This window comes from Rhincodon typus, chromosome 37, assembly GCF_021869965.1.
Source record: "Rhincodon typus isolate 14 chromosome 37, sRhiTyp1.1, whole genome shotgun sequence".
NCBI classification, from domain to species: Eukaryota; Metazoa; Chordata; class Chondrichthyes; order Orectolobiformes; family Rhincodontidae; genus Rhincodon; species Rhincodon typus.
Genome location: NC_063368.1, coordinates 19,131,158 through 19,131,471, shown reverse-complemented (window position 1 = coordinate 19,131,471; position 314 = coordinate 19,131,158). Strand labels below are relative to the sequence as shown.

The following is a 314-nucleotide window of genomic DNA, read 5'->3' as shown; positions in this document are numbered from 1 at the left end:
GATTGGCATAAGGTGCAGTGACGTCACGTCCGATAACCCCTGATCCGGAAGCACCTTCCTTGACCCCCACTCAGTGTGAACTGCCACCGCCATCATGTCGGACAACGAGGACAAGTGAGTGATCGGCGAGAGCCGCTGTCTCCAGCACAAGCCCCACAGACCGGTCCGGACACAGCCCCTGACCGCCGACAGCCGCCAACTCGCCGCCCTCCGCCGAGAACTGTTTCTATCTATTTACCAGACACCCCGTGAAGTGACCGAGCGAGGCCAACGGACAGCGTCTTGACAGGGTCCGCCCACAGTGCCCCCCCCCC

At 62.4% G+C, this 314-nt stretch overlaps 2 protein-coding genes across 2 annotated transcripts in view; one reads left to right on the top strand and one right to left on the bottom strand.

The window, feature by feature from the left end:
- Positions 1-93, bottom strand: part of LOC109937710 (trinucleotide repeat-containing gene 6B protein-like) — a 35,717-nt gene extending 35,624 nt beyond the window's left edge. Inside the window, exon 1 of the mRNA XM_048617378.1 lies at positions 55-93. Coding sequence (XP_048473335.1) covers positions 55-93 — 39 coding nt within the window. The remainder of the gene's footprint in view (positions 1-54) is intronic.
- The window catches only part of polr2f (RNA polymerase II, I and III subunit F), an 11,041-nt gene continuing 10,753 nt past the window's right edge, over positions 27-314 (top strand). The window contains exon 1 of the mRNA XM_048617391.1: positions 27-114. Coding sequence (XP_048473348.1) covers positions 95-114 — 20 coding nt within the window. The 5' untranslated portion in view covers positions 27-94. The remainder of the gene's footprint in view (positions 115-314) is intronic.